This window comes from Odontesthes bonariensis, chromosome 21, assembly GCF_027942865.1.
Source record: "Odontesthes bonariensis isolate fOdoBon6 chromosome 21, fOdoBon6.hap1, whole genome shotgun sequence".
Taxonomy (NCBI): Eukaryota; Metazoa; Chordata; class Actinopteri; order Atheriniformes; family Atherinopsidae; genus Odontesthes; species Odontesthes bonariensis.
In genome coordinates, this window is record NC_134526.1 from 19,085,445 (window position 1) to 19,103,568 (window position 18,124).

General features: G+C 38.2%; 3 gene segments (V, D, J or C); all 3 read right to left on the reverse strand.

Moving 5' to 3' along the window:
- Positions 1 to 2,541: 2,541 nt before the first annotated feature.
- On the reverse strand, positions 2,542 to 2,979 carry LOC142371925 (Ig heavy chain V region 5A-like). The segment is given in 2 exon segments: positions 2,542 to 2,846; positions 2,937 to 2,979. Coding segments are annotated over 2 exon segments (348 nt in total).
- Positions 2,980 to 10,458: 7,479 nt separating this feature from the next.
- Positions 10,459 to 10,904, reverse strand: LOC142371923 (Ig heavy chain V region 5A-like). The segment is given in 2 exon segments: positions 10,459 to 10,766; positions 10,862 to 10,904. Coding segments are annotated over 2 exon segments (351 nt in total).
- Positions 10,905 to 12,945: 2,041 nt separating this feature from the next.
- LOC142371942 (immunoglobulin heavy variable 3-23-like) lies at positions 12,946 to 14,806 on the reverse strand. The segment is given in 2 exon segments: positions 12,946 to 13,253; positions 14,791 to 14,806. Coding segments are annotated over 2 exon segments (324 nt in total).
- Between the last annotated feature and the right edge of the window lie 3,318 nt (positions 14,807 to 18,124).

Below are 18,124 nucleotides of genomic sequence, written 5' to 3' on the forward strand. Positions count from 1 at the left end.
ATACCGGGGGTTTTGTCTCTGTCAAATAGAAACACAACTGATCTGAACAACGTTTCTTCACTTTGCTTTTTCGAGACTACTAAATGTAATTATTTGAAAATTAAATCAATGAAACAACCAGAAGTCAGGATAAACTTTTAATGATGCGAGGCTTCAGCTCAGCTGTAGGTGGAGATGTGGGCCGCTGGTTCAGGGAGCAGCAGTGGGTAAGACAGGTTGGCACAGCTGTAAACTGTTTAACCACCTTCTCTGTCATAATCTGCAGTAGTATGCTGAGGCCCCAAGAACACACTCAAGAGCTGAGGCGGCAACGTGTTGAGCCATACTACTGACTCTGTCATCTCAAAAGTATTAAAATATCACCTCCTCTTTATAATACAACACAGTTGGTGTGTGTGTGTGTGTGTGTGTGTGTGTGTGTGTGTGTGTGCATGTGAGTGTGTGTGTGTGGCCAGAAGAAAACTTCGGAGAAGCTAAAAGTGCTATCAAACACTATTTAAGTAAAAGTCACTTTGTACAAAAATCCCAAAAGTGACGATATAGTAGCCAAACGTTAAAGAAAAAGAAAAGAAATCTGATTTTCATTACCAGCTTTTGATAAGCATATCATCATCGCTTAAATAGCCAATCTGCTACATTTTTTTTCCACAAAACTTCTCATTCAAACATTACATTAATTTACAGCCTAATTTACATCAGCACTGCTTATTTTTACAACGAATAAAAGCAACATCCAAAGACTTTTACATCAGACTACCAAGTAGTTCAGTCTCCATGGAGACAAAACCGCAAGCCCATAAAAGCATAGTGTCTCCTGTCACAAGTCCTTGTAGTTTGGGATTACTTTGTCACATATGACAGACAATGATTACTCATACAGTGACTTAGACATTTTTCTGTTTTAAACCATGAAACATTTAATACAATTTAAATAGGTCGGTGGGAAACATGAGAGATGAAACATTTCCACAAACAGAATACGTAATGTTCACAGTCTCCTGCACTCACCGTGTTTAAACCAAACGGTGCTGGTTTTATTTTGAGTGTGTTTACAATGATGAATGAAAAAATGAACTCGTGATGAGTTCTTGTACAGTGTTTTCTCTCGTTTGTATCACTGTGACTCTCGAGCACAGTAATAAACAGCAGAATCCTCCGTGGTCAAACTGTTCATCTGCAGATACACCTGCTGTCTGCTGTTGTCTCTGGAGATGGTAAACCGACCTTTCACTGACTGAGAGTAGTAGATGCTACCACTGCTATCACTGATGGTAGCAAGGAACTCCAGTCCTTTTCCAGCTGCCTGTCTGATCCAAGCATTCCAGTAATGGCTACTAAACCCTGCATATGTGCAGGTCAGTTTGTGGGACTCTCCAGGCCTTTTAACCACTGGTTCAGACTCAGTCAGCGTTTGGCCGTCAGTACCTGCACACATACAACTCATCAGCTACTGGGAAGCAGACATTCTGTCTTATTTATGAATTTATGATAACATATGCTGTCCTTACCAGCCCAGTTAACTGAGAGGAAGAGAAAACCAATCACAACCTCAGGTCTGATCATTGTAAAAGCCACTTGCCAGACTCCAGTCTACAGTGTGTATGTCAGTGAATGAGTACATGTCTGAAACTTTGTAACATATATTTAAAGATGGAAGAGATCAGACTTTGCATCAACTCCTCCTCCTCTTAGAGGAACACACCCCATCTCAACCACTTTTCTTCAAACATGTTCTGTTTAATCATTATTTTATGTAATCAATCTAAATATATGAATATATAGTAATGAATTAATTGATACATTTATTTATTCCTGTCGGCAGCATTGTCTCACCCAGTCATCGTCTTCATATGTTATGTTGAACAGTGGCATTATGATTTATTTATGATTTATGATGATCCTTTGACCTATATTCTGACCCTCAGCACTGTTTATTTGTGTTTGTTTCTTATGTTTTAATTATATTGTTTTAAATTCTTACAAGTATGAAAGAAATTTTAAGAATTCAGTATGAGGAGGCCCCAAGGCAGACCCAGCAGACGGATTAGATGTCCCAACAGGCCAGGGAGCGCTTCGGGAGAGAGATCTCTGGGTTTCCCTCCTTCCTCTGCGACCTGACCTCGGGTAAGCAGAATATAATGGATGGATGCATGGACAGGTGGATGGATGGACATTAAATATATGGGAGCCATTTAGCTGAACTGATGCTGTGAACCTTTTTTTAAATCCTACAATATTTTTAATTGGTGTATGATTGTTGAATCTCACTCAGATAGGTATAAGAAATAATTATACAGCATCTCAATGATAAAAAAAAAACTTAATCAAAAGTCTTGCAAATTGTGTGATATTGATGGGTACAATGAATTTTGAAAAATTTATTTCAACCTCTGAGCTAGTATATTGAATTATCTCATTTGTCCATTTAAAAAAAAAAATCACTCAAATCATTTGTGGTCTAAGAGCTCCTCCTCTGGTGGCCTCATGCAACAAGTGTTCAACCTCTGAGAGGTTTTTGTTCAGGTCTCCTGATGCTTTGTGTTACTGTGGTTGTCTCGCACAGTAATACACAGCAGTGTCTTCAGCCTGCACATTCTGTCCATTTAGAGTCACTCTGTTGCTGGAAGTGTCTAAGTCAATACTGAACTTGTTCTTCAGGGAATCTTTGTAGTAAGTGCCTCCAGTATATCTCATCCCAATCCACTCCAGTCCTTTCCCTGCAGGCTGTCTGATCCAAGCTGTGTAGTAGCTGCCCACAGAATAAGAGACCTGACAGGTGATGGTCAGACGTTGGCCTGGCTGCACAGTCACAGAGGCTGGCTGTGTCAGCTGTTCACACTTCACACCTGTGGAGGAAAATATTAAATCCATATTAACAGTGAACAGTCAGTGTGGTGTGATCATACTGTCAGTGTCTCTGCCTCAGTGAGACTCACAGCATCCAGCAGCCAGCAGCAGCAGCAGAGCTACAGAGAACATTTTGGTGCTGAAGGTGATCTGATGGGAGCTTCTCTTCTTCTGACACAAAAAGTCGCACCAAACTTTTGTAGGAACCTGGCAGGAAGTTAATTTTGCATATAGAGGGATAAGAACAGATTGAAACTTCCGGGAGGTTTAAAAGGATCAGATGAAAGTATGTATATGTACACTTCCATCAACAGAATTTAAATGTTAAACAACTGTTTAAGCCCCTTTTTGAGCGTGTATGTGTGTGTATTCCTTTCTCCTTTTTTGTGGAGTTTTTTAAATTCCTTTGTGCTGACATTAAATCCTGTGTGTATCTGGATCAATGTAACTTTGCAGTGTCCGCTGGTTGTAAAATCATTAACAAATCATTAGCCGTACCTGTTAATCACACGTTGATGGAAACGAGCAGGATTCAACAAATAAAAACACCAACTCTCTCTTCCAAGGTGTGCATATCTCTGTGTGTGTGTCATGGGTGACTAAGGAATTTATTAACTCCTCTCATTAGCATATGCTCACCCAGTCAAAGCTGATATATGTTGTAGAAGGAAGAAAAATAAGAACTGTTATTGCTTTTGTAAACACCAAAGAACATAAATCTAAAACCTCAACATCAGCTGTTGTTTTAATAGTGTGCTTTGTGTGTGCGTTGCGTGTGTGTCTGTGTTCAAATGTTAGTACCATCCAAATTCACATCAAAGTCTTCTGCTGCCATCTTCAGGTCTTAAGAAAATGTGTTTAGTTGAGTTTCCATGCTGTTCTTATGCTTCTATTAGCCACTGGGTGTGTGGCACAGTAATATACAGCAGAGTCCTCTGGTTTTAAGTTGGACAGTCTCAGATACACCATGCTGTTACTGTTGTTTCTGGTGATTTCTATACGTCCTTGCACGCTGCTGGCATAAACAGTTTTACTTGAATCATACCTGAATCATGAACTCATTCCTATCCATCCGAGTGGGTTTTTTTCTGCAGGTTGTCTGACCCAATGCATTCCATACTGACTGATATCAAATCCATGCCAAATATCTCTGACCATTCTGTGAAGTTGAAGTTATTTTCTGGAAACATTAAAGTCCTTCTTCTGTGCATGATTCAACAAGCTCATTAGACGGGTTGAATGGATACAAGGTGGAAAAAAAAAATTTATATGAAGTCATTTATTTAAAAAAGGGTATCTTTGGATTTATAGGATATGTTTTTCTGCCACTGCCCACTTATAGTTACATTTGTTGTGTATTTTGTCTTAGTACAGGCATGGAATGGGGTCAGTTGAGTGAGTTGTTTTTTGGATACCGACACAGTGGGATTAATTAAAAAAGAGCAGTTAAGAAAGCAGAAATCCAACAGCCAAATTTGAAAGGAAAATTTAAGGAGAAACAAACAGACAAGTACAAAAATAAGATTTCTTTGTTAATATTTTTCTACTGTATGATGAGTTAGAAAAAAAGGCTCACAGAGATGCAGCAGTTGACATTATTATAACAGGTAGCTTAAACTTAAGGCCCGATTTTTTTTTATTTATGGAAATTTGATCAATTTGAAGTACTTCTAAGTTTTTATTAATTGTCCTCTCACAGTCAACCTTTCAATCAGTTGATTGGGTTGAAGTTGTTAAACTATGTAAATCATTGCTGTATTCCAGCTTGTGCTAGATGTCAGTAACAGGATCACCGTGTTGGACGTGATATCTTCTTGTTATAACTCAACATCATACCTTAAAGTGTTGGAGTAATGAGTAACTGATCATCTGATGAATGAGTAATGAGCGATTGAATCAATAATATATTGATGATGAATGGGGTAGGTGCTGTTTCCTTCTGTTTAAGACTGGTGATAACTGAGAATTGTTAATAGTACCTTCTTGTTTTCCTCATCATTGAGTTGCATTGCATCATTTGAAGTCATGAGTCTGTGAAGCACATTTATAAACACAATCACATGAGCAGAAAATGTGTCCTTCCTCGTTTTACTCAGCATTAGAACTGCATGAAAGATATACGGAGGCATTCATCAAAAAAAACACATTGCTATTATGTTTCTCTGAGTGGAGTCATTATGTTGATATATTGGCAGTTTGATGTTGCTGATTGATATATGAGTTCCAAAAGTTGGGAATGTGCTTTTATGTGTATTTACAACTTGTTGCCTACATAATAAGAATATGAAAAAAGGTCATATGCCCTACAGTTTTGAGGACATTTGGTCTTTACAGAAGGTCCTGACTAATTGGGTACTTTAGATTTATATGACTGTGCATTTATGTACAAAGTAAAAATTGAACATGAAGGCTTGTTTCTTTAACTCAGAGAAGAAGAGAGTCAAATTCAAATAAACTGCAGATGGAGTGTGGTTGTTTAATCTTGTTGTGTTACAGATTAAAGAAAGTTGTGGTTTTTCTTACTGACTGTATTGTCACATAAATTCAAGTGATATATGTATTATTATCTCTTCAATCAAAAGTTCTGTTCACATGATCGAAGCCTGCTCAAATAAAAAAAATGTTTCTGTTAACATCAGAATTAATAATGTTAGGTCAAATTTTAGGTACAGATGATGAAAAAACACTTTTCTTAGAGAGCTAGTCTGGAACTCCTTAGAAGTCTGAGGGCTCCTCCTCTGGTGGCTTCATGCAACAAATGTTCAGCCTGAGGGGTTTTTGTTCAGGTCTGCTGATGCTTTGTGTTACTGTGGGTGTCTCGCACAGTAATACACAGCAGTGTCTTCAGGCTGCATATTCTGTCCATTTAGAGTCACTGTGTTGCTGGAAGACTGCAAGTTCACACTGAACTTGTTCTTCAGGGAATCCTTGTAGAAGGTGGTATGTCCAACACGTGCACTGATTATGAATTCCACTCCTTTTCCTGCAGGCTGTCTGATCCAAGCTGTGTGGTAGCTGCTCACAGAATAAGAGACCTGACAGCTGATGGTCAGCTGTTGACCTGGCTGGACAGTCACAGAGGCTGGCTGTGTCAGCTGTTCACACTTTACACCTGTGGAGGAAAACATGTCGAATAGTAATTCAGTAACTGTGGTGAACAGCCAATGTGTGTGATCATACTGTCAGTGTCTCTGCCTCAGTGAGACTCACAGCATCCAGCAGCCAGCAGCAGCAGCAGAGCTACAGAGAACATGTTGGTGCTGAAGGTGATCTGATGGGAGCTTCTCTTCTTCTGCTGTAACTGACAGCGTGACATCGAGTGATTATATTAGACTTCTGGGAAGTTGACTTTGCATCTGGAGAGCCACAAAAAAGATGGACATCCTGTCACAGACAATACAAATTTTGTTGTGAGCCTTTACTTTGGTACATATTAAAAGAACAATCATTTAAAACACCTTTTTGAGTTTGCATTTTCACTTATTTCTTATAATTTCAAACCAAACTTAATATTTGACTAAATACATAAGTTGTTTGCCGTGTCATAATTAGCCATGTGTGCATTCTAAATTTAAGTTCCTTTGTGTAAGTTCGGCAGATCATTGCTGAACGTGATCTTGTCTCAATAACATTTTTTTGTTTTATGTGTTTATTCAGAATGTGGAATTATCATTTATTTTTGGTTCAGACACAGAGTCTGACCATGACCCACTACTGTGACTTCTAATACTAATCTTTCTTTTTTCATCATTCTTTTGTGAAAAAAATCCATTGTTTTTACCTCCTCACTTATTTGACAGGGCGATAAAAACAACCACAAATTCAAGTCCGATCATCGTCAAAGCCATTTGTGTCTGTGTCCAGATACAGTGTGTATGTTAGTTATACGGTGTGTTTTAAACTCTCTCATACGTAAATGTAAACGTATGTAAAGATGGAAGCAATCAGCTCGTCAGGTTCCAAAGAGAAACATATCTCATCCAAATTCCTGCAATCTTTCATGGGTTCATTGTTTTATATTATCATTACACAGTATACACAGTATTTTGTCTCAGTATACAGAGACAAAGATAAACTATTTAAGTATCTTTATTTCAGTCTCATGGAAATTCACATTATTCTGACAGGATGTTTTGTTTGTTTGCGGAATTTTATTAAACTATATCATACATAGATGAAGTTGTGAATTTTGGATTAATCAGCAATGACTGACTGAATGTCTTTTATTACATTGAGAGAAAAAAAGGTGAATTTATTAATTGATTATTTATATAAGTTATTGTCACATGGTCAGTATTATATAATGCATGCTTGACTTGCATTCAAAATAATTACTTGTCTAAGAGCTCCTCCTCTGGTGGAAAAGTAAAGATACAAGTGTTCAAGCTTTCAGGGTTTTTTGTTCAGGTTTCCTGATGCTTTGTGTTACTGTGGGTCTCTGGCACAGTAATACACAGCAGTGTCTTCAGGCTGCACATTCTGTCCATTTAGAGTCACTGTGTTGCTGGAAGAGTCTAAGTCGATACTGAACTTGCTCTTTAGTGAATCTTTGTAGTATGTGCTATATCCGATGTGCGCACTACCAATCCACTCCAGTCCTTTTCCTGCAGGCTGTCTGATCCAAGCTGTGTAGTAGCTGCTCACAGAATAAGAGACCTGACAGGTGATGGTCAGCTGTTGACCTGGCTGCACAGTCACAGAGGCTGGCTGTGTCAGCTGTTCACACTTTACACCTGTGGAGGAAAACATGTTGCATAGTAATTCAGTAACTGTGGTGAACAGTCAGTGTGTGTGATCATACTGTCAGTGTCTCTGCCTCAGTGAGACTCACAGCATCCAGCAGCCAGCAGCAGCAGCAGAGCTACAGAGAACATGATGGTGCTGAAGGTGATCTGATGGGAGCTTCTCTTCTTCTGCTGTAACTGAAAGCGTGACATCAAGTCTTTATATCACTATGTCAATTTGCATAACATCAAACTTGTCTTTCAAACAGCATGCAGCAGTTCTTTTCTGGGTGAATTTATGATATTAATATGAAATTCATTCTGGGATTGTGTAAGGAAGAGACAATATCAGTTTGAATTAATATAATTTATAATTTATTGGAAGTAATTTGCTGAGGTTTTGTGCAGACTGGATCCCTCCTGTGTGACTGGCTTGACATGCAAACAAACTTCCTCAGAAAAGTATATCCCACAGAATTAATTCCTTTTCTTCAATCTTATTTATATGTTTAGATAAATTAGGTTACATCTAAGTTTTACATCAATCTTCTTTCTTAAAGAAAAACAAACATAACAAATATGCATTGAGATCTTGATTATTGATATTTTTTAGAATGAATGACATTTTTCTTCTGACTAATTTATTACATTAGACATCCTCTTTCTTTGTATCCTTCATATTTTTAAGACATCATTGTACACCTGCAGTTATAAACCATTGTCAGAAATATCTACAAGTATAGAGAGAATCCACTTAGTTCTAATTTATTAAAACTCAGCACTCAGTAACAAGTGTAGTTTTTGGGTCATTGTTCTGAGCATTAGAATATGGGTCTTTGCCCGCCTGTAAGTTATTCTGAGGTTAACTGTCAGATATTTTTGTAAAGCCTTTCCAACTACCTTCTGTCCATGGCACAGTAATACACAGCAGAGTCCTCTGGTTGTAGCTTGGAGAGTCTCAAATAAACACTGTGCTGTTGCTGTCATCTCTACTTATTCCATTATGTCCTCTCACTCTGCTGGCATCAGGGTTACGACTCAAATAATAATAATAATAATAATAATTTTATTTATAAAGCACATTTTCATACATAGAATGCAGCTCAAAGTGCTCTAACAATAAAAGAATTAAAAAAACAAAATTAAAAGCAACAAAGAATAGAGCACAGTGACACAAGAAATAAGGTTAAAAAAAGGTAATGAAAATTAAAATCAAACTTATTAAAATAAATATTTAAAAACCAATACAGAGATTAAACAAATTTCACACAAATTGACTAAAAACAACGGGGAACAGAAAAAAAGAGTGTTGATAAATGAATGACGGCAGCTAAGGGAATGCAAGTGTAAAAAGATGTGTTTTGAGCTGTTTCTTAAAAGTGTCCACAGAGGGGGCTGTTCTAATATGCAAGGGGAGGGAATTCCATTTTTTGGGTGCGTAAAACTCAAATGCGGCTTCACCAATCTTTTTTGGTGGGGGAGGTGGAATTTTCAGGAGTTTGGAGTCAGCTGACCTGAGGGAACGGGTAGGGGTGTAAAAGGACAGTATGTCAGAGATGTATGGAGGGGCGAGACCGTTTAGGGCCTTGAACACTGTTAAAAGAACTTTAAAATCGATTCTGTAAGGTATAGGCAGCCAATGTAAGGCTGCCAGGACAGGGGTAATATGCTCTCTCTTCCTGGTCTTTGTAAGCAATCGTGCCGCACTATTCTGTAAGAGTTGTAGCTTATCAAGTATTTTTTTTGGGAGACCAGTGAAGAGTGCATTACAGTAATCGATTCTGCTGGTCACAAAGGCGTGCAAAAGTTTTTCAGCATCTTGAATGGAGACATATACACGCACCTTGGCAATGTTTCTAAGATGGAAATAGGCAGATCTGATAATGTTGTTAATATGGGGATGGAAGCTTAGGTCGGGGTCAAAGATCACGCCAAGGCTGGTAACAGTGTCTTTAGTGTGCACTTTTAAGTCACCAAGGCAATGGTGAAGTGCTTGGCGTTTATCCGGGGGGCCGATCAGTAAAACTTCTGTTTTTTCCTCGTTTAGCTTTAAGAAGTTACTGTTCATCCACTTGGTGATGGCGCAGAGGCAGGTGGATATAGCAGAGATGGTGGTGGAATGGTTTGGCTCGATGGCGATATATAATTGGGTGTCGTCCGCGTAACTGTGGAAATCAATGTTGTGCTCCCTGATGACACTGCCCAGGGGTAGCATGTATAGGGAGAAGAGGAGAGGGCCCAGGCAGCTTCCCTGAGCAACACCAAAGGGCACATCGTATTTGCTGGACACATGATCTCCGATGCTGACTAAAAAAGTTCTGTCTGTGATGTACGATTTGAACCAGTTTAAGGCATGGCCGGACAGTCCTACCCATGATTCAAGGCGGTGTAAAAGTAGACTATGGTCTAATGTGTCGAATGCGGCACTAAGGTCCAGGAGAATCAGGGCTGACACCTTGTTTGCAGACCTACCAACTCCTATCCATCCCAGTGCTTTCCTGCAGACTGTGTTAGGCCTGCAACTGAATAACTCAGCATCCAGAGACAAAAATAAACTATTTAAGTATCTTTATTTCAGTCTCAAATTCACTTTAATTAGTCTGACAAGATGTTTTGTTTGTTTGCAGAATTTTATAAAACTATATCATAAATAGATCAAGTTCTAAATTAATCAGCAATCATGATTGACTGAAACTCTTTTATTACATTGAGAACAAAAAAAGGGAATTTTAAGGTTATTGTCACATGTGCAGTATTATATGATGCATGCATGACTTTTAACATTCAAAATAATTACTTGTCTAAGAGCTCCTCCTCTGGCGGATAAGTAATGATACAAGTGTTCAAGCTTTTAGGGGTTTTTGTTCAGGTCTCCTGATGCTTTGTGTTACTGTGGGTCTCTCGCACAGTAATACACAGCAGTGTCTTCAGGCTGCACATTCTGTCCATTTAGAGTCACTGTGTTGCTGGAAGAGTCAGCGTTGATACTGAACTTATTCTTTAGAGAATCTTTGTAGTCTGAGGTACATCCACTACATGCTCTACCAATCCACTCCAGTCCTTTCCCTGCAGGCTGTCTGATCCAACCTGTCCAGTAGGTGCTCAGAGAATAAGAGACCTGACAGGTGATGGTCAGACGTTGGCCTGGCTGTACAGTCACAGAGGCTGGTTGTGTCAGCTGTTCGCACTTTACACCTGAAGAAGAAAACATGCTGGATATCAGTTTAAGAACATTAACAGCCAGTGTGGTGTGATCATACTGTCAGTGTCTCTGCCTCAGTGAGACTCACAGCATCCAGCAGCCAGCAGCAGCAGCAGAGCTACAGAGAACATGATGGTGTTGAAGGTGATCTGATGTCATTGATTGGATCAGACTCAGCTCTTTATGGCATCATTGAGGAAGTTCACTTTGCATAGAAAAGGACAGAGACAGGTTATAATGCAGCTATGTGCTGCTGGGGAGTCTGATTTGTAAGGTACCCTTTGTTAACACATGGGGCACGTATTAAGGACACTATCATATTGTTGTTGTAGAGTACAACAGATTTGGTTTTTGTCTTATTTCAGTTTTTACTTAATAACACAAATAGATATTGAGCTTTCCAGTCTGAAATAATATTTTTCTAATTGTCTTAAAACTACCTTTAAAGGTGTTAGAATGTCGCAGCAAACAAATCACTTACTTACATGTTACAATGCGTGTGAGAGAGATATGTTAACAAATATAGTTTTGAAAAAGTCTTGCGGCTGTTATTATGTGTAATCTTTTTCTGTATGCTGTAGGTGAGGGATGTACTGTAGCACTGGCATCTCATTATATTACAGATCTGTTATATCCTGTGGATTTTGTATAAATAAAAATCAAAAAGCCTCTCTCATCACGAATGTTTCCTTTCATTGCTGACTGACTGTTTGTCAGTAATGTCTGATGAAATTTAGAAAAGCAAGAAGCAAAAATCTTGATCCTTCAATGCTGTATAGATCAAAAGAGACAAGTCAGGAGGACAGAAGTGCAGTACACTGTTCCCACTGTTTATGGAGCACATTTCTGATTCAATGAGGGTTTTTTCTTCAAATTTCTTCATATTCCTTATCTGTTTCAATGCTGCATGATCATCTTTTTAATGACTATCCTTTAAGCCAGCATTGCATATTATTAATTAAAATAAATTTTATGGTAACTTTTAATCATTCGTATGAAACACTGATAACTCTACATTAGTATATTCAAAATCCCTCCTTCTAAATCCACAGAGGAAAATATCAATTTGAATAGAAGAAAAATTGATACTTTTCGGTAGCATTAACACAGCAATTAAAGCTGATTCTTCAAAACGGAAAAGTTGTCAGATAGCCCACTGACTTTTTTGGAATTCTAAAACTTTATGATATATTTTTATAGCTATGAAATAAACAAAGTAATAGCCAGCATGACATTATCCATCCTTCCATCCATTTTCTATACCCACTTAATCCAATTTAGGGTCACGGGGGGCTGGAGCCTATCCCAGCTGTCATTGGGTGAGGGGCAGGGTACACCCTGGACAGGTCGCCAGCCCATCACAGGGCCTAGCATGATATTATATCGTTTAGAAAAAAGACACATACCTAATTATTTCATTGGGAAATAATGTTCTGAACAGAACATGGAGGGAGTTTTAAGAGCAAAATAAGTTTTCATGAGGTTTGTCATGTGTTCATACGCTATCTGCTTGTATATGGTTTGTTTTTGTAGAAAAAATTGTAAAAATAAGAATGAAAAATAAGCCTCAGTATTGTTGTATTCCACCATGATTGGTGTCTTATATTTTGATCACAAACATTGACTCCTGTTTCTGCCCTTTTGTTATCATTCGTTTTGTTGTTCATTTTCTTTTTTCAAGGTATATTAAAGTTTTCTGCCCAGAAACCTTCACCTCTTCTCAGATAAACTGTATGTTTCCCTTTTACAACCTTCCCAATTTGTTTGTACTTGCTCCAAAATTCAGACACACCTGCCTTTGAACAACCAGCATCTTTTGCCCCTCTCCAAGTTGAAGTACTCTCTGGAAGAAGTTGTGTAATCCTTTCCATTGTTTCCACAGAAAGCTCTCTGGTTTGGGCATCTTTCTTTCAAATCAACCAGGTGCCACGACTTGTTAAACTTTGCAAGAAAGTGAGGCCCAAAGATTACTGAGAAATTTGGAATGGAAGTTTTGTGTTATCCATGATATCATAATTTTGTAAAGTGTTCTCCCGTGTTGTGCAAGTTGGAAGATGTTTCTCTTTGGTCTGAAATCATTGGTGGTCTAAGAGCTCCTCCTCTGGTAGAGAAGTAATAATACAAGTGTTCAGCATCTGAGAGGTTTTTGTTCAGGTCTGCTGATGCTTTGTGTTACTGTGGTTCTCTCGCACAGTAATACACAGCAGTGTCTTCAGCCTGCATATTCTGTCCATTTAGAGTCACTGTTTTCCTGGAAGAGTCAAAGGTGATGCTGAACTTGTTCTTCAGTGAATCTTTGTAATAGGTGCTCCACCCTTCACCTGCTCCACCAATCCACTCCAGTCCTTTTCCTGCAGGCTGTCTGATCCAAGCTGTTAGATAGCTGCTGAGAGAATAAGAGACCTGACAGGTGATGGTCAGACGTTGGCCTGGCTGTACAGTCAAGGCAGCTGGTTGTGTCAGCTGTTCGCACTTTACACCTGAAGAAGAAAACATGCTGGATATCAGTTTAAGAACATTAACAGCCAGTGTGTGTGATCATACTGTCAGTGTCTCTGCCTCAGTGAGACTCACAGCATCCAGCAGCCAGCAGCAGCAGCAGAGCTACAGAGAACATGATGGTGCTGAAGGTGATCTGATGTCATTGATTGGATCAGACTCAGCTCTTTATGGCATCATTGAGGAAGTTCACTTTGCATAGAAAAGGACAGAGACAGGTTATAATGCAGCTATGTGCTGCTGGGGAGTCTGATTTGTAAGGTACCCTTTGTTAACACTTGGGGCACGTATTAAGGACACTATCATATTGTTCCTGTAGAATACAACAGATTTGGTTATTGTCTTATTTCAGTTTGTACTCAATAACACAAATAGATATTGAGCTTTCTGGTCTGAAAGAATATTTTTCTAATTGTCTTAAAACTCCCTTTAAAGGTGTTAGAATGTTGCAGCAGTAAAATCAATTTCTTACATGTTACAATGCGTGTGAGAGAGATATGTTAACAAATATAGTTTTAAAAAAGTCTTGCGGCTGTAATCTTTGTCTGTATGCTGTAGGTGAGGGATGTACTGTAGCATTGGCATCTCATCATATTACAGATCTGTTATATCCTGTGCATTTTGTAGAAATAAAAATCAAGGTATTCGTAAAGCCTCTCTCATCACAAACGTTTTCTTCCATTACTGAATGACTGTTTGTCAGTAATGTCTGATGAAATTTATAAAAGCAAGAAGCACTAAGCTTGATCCTTCAATGTTGTGTATAGATCAAAAGAGACAAGTCAGGAGGACAGAAGTGCAGTACACTGTTCCCACTGTTTATGGAGCACATTTCTGATTCAATGAGGTTTTCTTCTTCAAATTTCTTCATATTCCTTATCTGTTTCAATGCTGCATGTTCAAAGTTTTATGACTATTCTCATTGCATATTATTAATTCACAATTTTTCAATGGTAACTTTTAATCATTTATATGAAACACTGATAACACTACATTAGTATATGCAAAATCCCTCCTTCTGAATCTTCCGAGGAAAATGTCAATTTGAATAGAAGAAAAACTGATACTGAGTTTCATTTTAGAAATCACATTTAAATCACCAGCTGGATGTCCTTGGCCATGTCTGTTGCAAATTCAGTATAACAGTCTGTTTATGTTTAACTATCTCACGGTAAAATGTAAAACCATCTTGTCAAGCATCATCGGTGAAGCGAAAAGAATGACTCGGTCTGCCCTGGAGAATAGTATGCAATAAGGCCTCCAAACTGTCACGCCCATGGGACTCATGTTTTAAGTTTTATGTTTTTTGTGTTCAGTTCATGTCCAGGTTTTGAGTTTTAGGTTTTGCCATTGTTTTCCCCCTCACTTCCTTCACTCAGGTCATTAGTTAATTCCCCTCACCTGTTCATTCCCCACCAGCTGCACCCACTCACTTAATCACTCAGTCCCTATTTAGTTTGCAGTTCCCCCCTGTCTTGTCGTCGTTTTTTTGTTCGTTTCATGTCCCACATACCTTACCTGCCTTGTTACCCATGTGCCACGTGACCTACCAAGTTAAGTATGTATTTATCCATGCCATGTTAAGTTCTTTGTTTTGTTTTCCTAGTATTGATCCACAGTTAAGTTTTTGAAATCCGGCTCAGCCGTGCCTTTTGTTCTTTGTTTTTGCTTTAATAAACCAAGCTTTCTTTTTGAAGTCCGCATCCGTGTCCTTCCCCAAACCAAACCTGACACAAACAGGATAAGAGACCACACGGGTTGCTTCAATGTGACAGCCTCAATATGAAGAAGAGCACTAACATGAAATTATTAATTATTAAATAATAAAACTCATAACCACATCACAGTTGGCCTCTAATGCTTCCATGTTTAACTCATATCAGGGTTCAGTTGCTAACAGGAACTGAGCTGCATGTTTAGAACACCATCTTTTTTTAAAGATTTTATTTTCTTATTTTAAGACATGATGGAATTGTGCACACATATTAACACAAATACTGCACATCTATATCAAAGTAGACTGCAGTACGGGGTGTATCAATATGTATCAGTCTTCTAAACTAGATGTTTCAGTCCTCAAAGAGCCCATAAAACAATGTGTACTTGATGTTACAGTTGATATTTGAAGCATCATTGTTTCATCTGAGGATGTGTGTACAGAATGTGAGCTACTTCATGCCAGAACACCTGCTGACATGCAAATATGTGTGTTTCTGTCTGAAAAGATTAATTATAGTTCTGGCAGTTTCTGCAAAGTTTCACAGCCACAGGTGTGGTCCCAGAGGTCCACAGAGAGGGAGGATGTGACACTCTGAAGAGAAACCTGAAACCTTCCGCTCATAAATGATAACAGAAGGTCACAGTACGTTGACTTCATGCGTTTTGTTTTAGATATTTGCTGTCCTGTTTAAGCCGATAATAAAGTCCTGTTTGTTATCCATCACATGCACCATAACTGAAAACTAAAAAATTGTTTGCAAACATTAAAAATAAAGCAAAACATAGCTGTTTCTTGCTGAATGTCATTATATGCATGTCAGAAAAAATACACCTGAATAAAATGAAAAGGGGACGACTTTATCTATTGTAAAATGACAGCATCAAAATCAAAGATTCAACTGAATCAGATTTAAAACATGTTTGTTTTCTTTTCTTTTTTAGAATATATAATATAAAAAAGATATATGAAAAATAAATTTGATATTATTGTCAGTCCTTATGTTTGAAGAAAAATTTTAAATTGCAATTATACAACAGATGGAGGATTGCAAATGTTTCAAAATTACTCAAACACTTGTGATGTGTTGCCATCTGTGACAGCCACACATTCTTCTCATTTCTTCTCTTTATCTGGAAAAACAGATTCTAAGTTTACAATCATAGGATATTGAGGCACAAATATAGCAACATTGTACCTTTTTCAAGTGGACAACAGTGGACCAAAATGTTGCATATCTGCTACAGGTCTGTCATAGAGAGCTTTGCAGCCTGCGGCCACCCATTGGGGCAGTAACTCAAAGAAATTTAGCAAGCTGATGAAGAAGACTCGCTCTGTGCTGGACACTGCTCTGGAGCCCCTGGGCCTGATGCTGCACAATTTGGTGAACATAAAGAACAACAATGACCATCTTTTTCATAACATTGTGTTGAAACAACAGACTGACCAGACTGCTGGTCTAAGTTGAAGAGGAGACATCGTGGATGCAGAAGGGGAACGGAGTGGAGAGAAAGGTAAAAGAGGGTTAAACCATTCAAAGTATTATTGAATTGAATATAACTGTTGTTAAAAGAAGAGGGGGTGTTACATAGCAATAAATATGGCACTTCTCCATCTTTTCTGAAATGTGTTTCCACCATCAAATTCAAGGTGAGCAAATTTTTTTCATGAAATTGTAAAAAGACTCACTGAATGAGAAACTCACGGCAATCAACAGAGTCTTCTGCTGCCAGTCTCTTGACACAAAGGTACACAGTATTTCTGGACACATCATATGAAAGCATTAAACAAGATATGGAATATTCATTGTTGGACCCTGATTGCCTTACAATCCATTTCAGGGGTTTCTCAGGCCTTTGGTTCATCAGGTGACTAGTCACGGATCAAGTCAAACCTCGGTGTACCACATGATATTTTTACTGTTTTCCAGTCCTTTTCACCTCAGAAGTACACTGAACTTGTTGGATCTCACTCCAAACTCCCTGAGATGGTCATCAACATCAGCTAAAATTACTAAAGAGAGTTCAGAGTACAAAATCATAAACAATACTTATGAGCTATCTAATTTTTAAAACATTTATATAAATTAGCTGTCTGCAAAGCAACACACTGAATGAATCATTAGATGATGCATGGATGAAGTTCAAATGTAAGAAGACAAGAAGTCACTTGTCATAGTTTCTTATGTGACTTGTCGAACACAACTTTTTCCAAATTAGTTCACTTTCATCCCATTAAACCTGTTGATTTAGGTGTTTCATTCCATTTGCAAAGCACAGATTAACTTTTAGTTGACAGGAAAGGGCAAGTTAATAAACGTAACTCTACGGAGACACTTTATTTTTCATATTGATAATATGTGTAGTCATTAGACAAAAATGCATCGGCATAAAAAGGGTACGGACTCACACACAGACAAATATTAACTGGACATTTCACAGTTAAAAGCATTTCTCCGGTTTGGCCAAGTCTGGAAATTAGAGCACAACACACTGTCATTAAGCCTGACTGACCGGGATTAGTATGTTTGAGCTGTTTAAGGAGCTGAGATATGAAATAAAACCCTGTTCAAAAATCCTCCAGCTGTTGACAGCATCAAAATATCTGACCACGTATGTCAAGTTTATCTGAAAGAATTCTCATCTCCACCTAGAGGTTTAAAGAATTACTGCTGGTTAGATGGAGAGTTGACGAGAAACAAATCAAGAAGCTGTATACTTATAAGGACATAAGCACAGAGAAATGACCAACTACTGAGACATTTCTGTCTTTGGTGAACCCATCTCTCCTTTCTGTTGCACAGTGTTGGCAACTTTAAAAGGAAATTAAACACTTTCATTGCCTTGCATTCATAAGATTTTGCCCTCTGAGACTGTGGCAATTTCCTTGCTATTTTCCATCTTCCCACATTCCAATAACTGTTCTATGAGGGCTAAAGAGAATGAGTAAAATGTTTCTGACAAAAAATTCAGACCCCTGCGAGCGTTAAAAGGAGAGAGGGAAATGCTATAAGCTGAATCTGCGAGAAAGAAACAGTTCACCACAAAGAAAATCTCATTGTGGGTCACATTTTGTCTTTAGCCTTGGGGTCCCATAAAGGTAGATAGAAGAAGAGAGGCTGATCTCAAACAGGAT